The 3,358-nt window shown below is 36.5% G+C and overlaps 1 protein-coding gene across 1 annotated transcript; it reads left to right on the top strand.

Annotated features, from left to right (window-relative positions):
• Nucleotides 1-244: 244 nt before the first annotated feature.
• On the top strand, nucleotides 245-1,486 carry LOC110941464. Its single transcript, XM_022183101.2, has 3 exons — nucleotides 245-699; nucleotides 924-1,136; nucleotides 1,234-1,486. The coding sequence occupies exons 1-3, from the start codon at nucleotides 436-438 to the stop codon at nucleotides 1,291-1,293; spliced, it is 537 nt and encodes a 178-aa protein (XP_022038793.1). The 5' UTR covers nucleotides 245-435; the 3' UTR covers nucleotides 1,294-1,486.
• The last annotated feature ends 1,872 nt before the right edge of the window (nucleotides 1,487-3,358 follow it).

The raw sequence follows: 3,358 nt of genomic DNA, 5'->3' as shown, positions 1-3,358 counted from the left end.
GTGAAAAGACTTATATACTCTTGCTTTTATCTATATAATTACCAAAATATCCTTTTAGTTAATGAATTTTTTTAGATGTTGTCAGAGGCGGGGAGTAAAATGACGATAAGTTAGAAAAATCAAACAAGAAAATGTCTATTTTTAAACTATTATGACAAAATCATTAAAATGACCAAATATATATAAAAAATGAAAGTTAACTCAAATATAAATTAGGCAGCCGACACTATTAGAGATTACACCGGCACGCACCCTATCCCACCCCACTTGGTCATCATTTTTCAACCAGTCCACACTGAATTTAGGAATTTCCAACCACTCCACTCAACTCAATACGACCTTGATTCCCGATTCATAATCGCCGTCACGGACTTCACCAATCAACAACTTTTCACCACCAATTCATCTTCCCAATCCTTAAACCCCCCAAAAAAAATGAACGACGGCGAAGCCGCAAAGAAAGAGGGCTTAACAGTCATAGTATCCACAACAGCTAACGGTAACGGCACAATTAACGGCAGCGGAAATGGTTTGTTCAGTAAAACCCGGTACAAGTTCTGGGCCATCACCGCGATCTTGCTCCTAGCTTTGTGGTCTATGTTCACCGGATCCGTCACTCTAAAGTGGTCCGGAGCCGGTAACCTTAACAATTCTCTCACCGATTCGTTTGATACGCCTGCTCGCGACCTCGATATCCTGGTACTATTCTATTTCTTTAACGATTGACCCCGAGAAACTTGTTAAATAGTTTTTGCTGTTTTCATTTCACAATTGACCCTGAGAAACTTGTTAAATAGTGCTTGTTGTTTTCATTTCACAATTGACCACGAGAAACTTGTTATACTCGGAGATGCAACAAATATTGTTAAGGCAAATGAAATGTAATTGAATTGGATCTGAGTGAAATGTTGTGAATGAATTAGGAAGTTGAGGAGCGAGAGAAGCTTGTTAGGAAGTTTTGGAACGTGTACACGCACAGCAAAACAGCGAAATTGCCGAGGTTCTGGCAGGAAGCGTTCGAAGCGGCGTACGAGCATCTGACCAGTGATGTCCCGGACGTGAGGGACGCTGCGGTTTCGGAGATTGCGAAGATGTCGTTGGTGTCTGTTGATGTTGAGCCATTGCCTCTTAACTCGGTTCGATTTGGATTTCGATTACACACTGATTAACTATGAATATTGTTATTTGAGTTGTTATTGTTGTGTTTGATGAATGAAACTTTTGGTTGTGCAGGATTTGGGAGGAAGAAGGAAGAGTTTGAGGCGTGGTGTCGGCAAGAAGAACGTTCTTTAGGTATGCACACCAGATGTTTGACAAAATGTCGGCATGTAATAAAGTTTTACTTTACTGAATACCGAGTGAAGGTGTGTTTTACTAGCAGTTTTTGTACCAGGGGCAACCATTTATACATGATATGTTATAAGTTATAATATTGGATTATTGGGATCTTGAATCTTGATAATGTGTTGACTTAACATTCGTTTTTTTTTTTTTTTGTTTGTCATATACGTATCCTATGCTGAATGATGATATGATTCATTGGATATTTATAAAAAAAACATATAAAATATTGATCCACAATTGCACATGGCAATTGTATATTAAGTAAATCAAGTTACTTTCATTGTTAAACATGAAAACAAATAATACCTAAGAAAATCGACAAAATTGGTAAAACTGCTAGCGCTAAATAGTCAAAGTAGCTTTTTAAAAGTTTGAACAAAATTGAATTTATTAGCCGTTAAAAAAAAGCAGTTCTTTTAGAACATGGTGAATGTAGCATTTCATTTTCATTTATTGGTTAAGATGTTTGATGTGTTGTAATTACGTAGCCGGTAGGGGATAAGCAAAGTTGATGGAAATATTGATGTTTGACATGATGTATTCCCACCGGACCCAACCCTATTCCCCATCTCCATCATTAAAATTTATAGAAATTATTATTAGAGTAAACTCTGATTTTGGTAGGTTTGGGCACTTTTATCATTTTAATTCAAATTTCAAATTTTTTAAATCTGGGTCTCTGTGGTTTCACTTTTGTTGTCATTTTAGTCCAAAATTTAAAAACCCTGTTTTTTAACTGTTAAAAGTTGGTTGTTTTGTCTTTTTGTGCAAGGGTATTTTTGTCCATCTCAGGTTTTATTATAACATATCAATAATTAATAAACTAAATTAAATAAATATATTTAATTCCTAAATACCCTAATATAAACATACATTTACAGATCATTTACCATCCTCTCCCCAAATCATCACCCCCCAAATCACTTCATCGCCGTCAATATCATCACCGGAAACCACAACCCCAGCCTGCAACAAAACGTCTGCCGGAGAAAAAGGAAAAATAAACGAATAAGTAAATAAAACACGAGACGAGGAAGCTCACCGGAGACACCACCGCTGCCGGAAAAATTCCTGCAACTTGCCTGCCGCCCGTCTACCGCTGCAGCGCCGTCGTTCTCTTTCCATCTCCCTCTTGCGTCTTTGTGGGTTTTGCTTGTTTTGATCTGGGTTTGTTTCAAGAAACAAGATGCAGCAAGATCGGCGAAAATGACGGCAGAGGATGATTTCCGGCAGGAGTTGCCGCCGATTTGGAACGAGAATTGCGACGATTAGGGGTGTTTGGGATTTTGTTATAATCTTTTTTTATTTATATATATATATATATATATATATATTAATGCTTAAAATGACAAAATTATCCATATGGAAAAGGACAAAACTTGAGGGTTAAATTTGAGGAATTTGGTCTAATTTCACTTTTGGACTAAAATGGCAACAAAAGTGAAACCACAGGGACCCATATTTAAAAAGTTTGAGATTTAGACTAAAATGGCAAAAGTACCCAAACCTCAAGGACCAAAATGGCAATTTACTCTTATTATTATATATAATTGAATAAGTTGTTAGCTAAGTGAAATTATATTAAAATCTAGATTTTTTTAAAGGTATAAATAATTCGCAAATGTTGGGAGGTCTAGCATATGTTGTCTTAATTTGGTCCGTGTTAGAGAGCCCCCTCTGTCACACCCCATCCGATGGCGGAATCATCGGGGCGCGGCACTAGGCGAATCAGATTGCAAAAGAGAATCCATAACAACTATATTGCGATAATATTTATTACATTCGTTATCCCATACTAACAAATAATACAATCACATAAGTCATCACAGATTTCTTGTCCTCTCGAACAATTCAAATCCGTCAACCTAGATTTTTAGGTGAGTTTCTAGACTTCCTAGCTTGATTTGATGTAGGCTTCAACTAGTCCTGCAACATACGTTAAAATAATGTCAATACAAAAGTATTGGCGAGTATACAGGTTTGATATGTAATGGAATAATAGATCAAAAGTGTT

The sequence above is a fragment of the Helianthus annuus genome, chromosome 5 (genome assembly GCF_002127325.2).
Source record: "Helianthus annuus cultivar XRQ/B chromosome 5, HanXRQr2.0-SUNRISE, whole genome shotgun sequence".
Classification (NCBI taxonomy): domain Eukaryota; kingdom Viridiplantae; phylum Streptophyta; class Magnoliopsida; order Asterales; family Asteraceae; genus Helianthus; species Helianthus annuus.
Note: the sequence above shows the minus strand (reverse complement) of the source record. Positions and strands in the feature narration are given on the sequence as shown.

What these genes read in the sequence shown, in the direction of transcription:
- LOC110941464 (XM_022183101.2), top strand. Translation starts at nt 436, where the DNA reads ATGAACGACGGCGAAGCCGCAAAGAAAGAGGGCTTAACAGTCATAGTA. An exon ending in CTCGCGACCTCGATATCCTG is followed by an intron (nt 700 to 923) that starts GTACTATTCTAT and finishes TGAATGAATTAG; the next exon opens with GAAGTTGAGGAGCGAGAGAA. An exon ending in AGCCATTGCCTCTTAACTCG is followed by an intron (nt 1,137 to 1,233) that starts GTTCGATTTGGA and finishes TTGGTTGTGCAG; the next exon opens with GATTTGGGAGGAAGAAGGAA.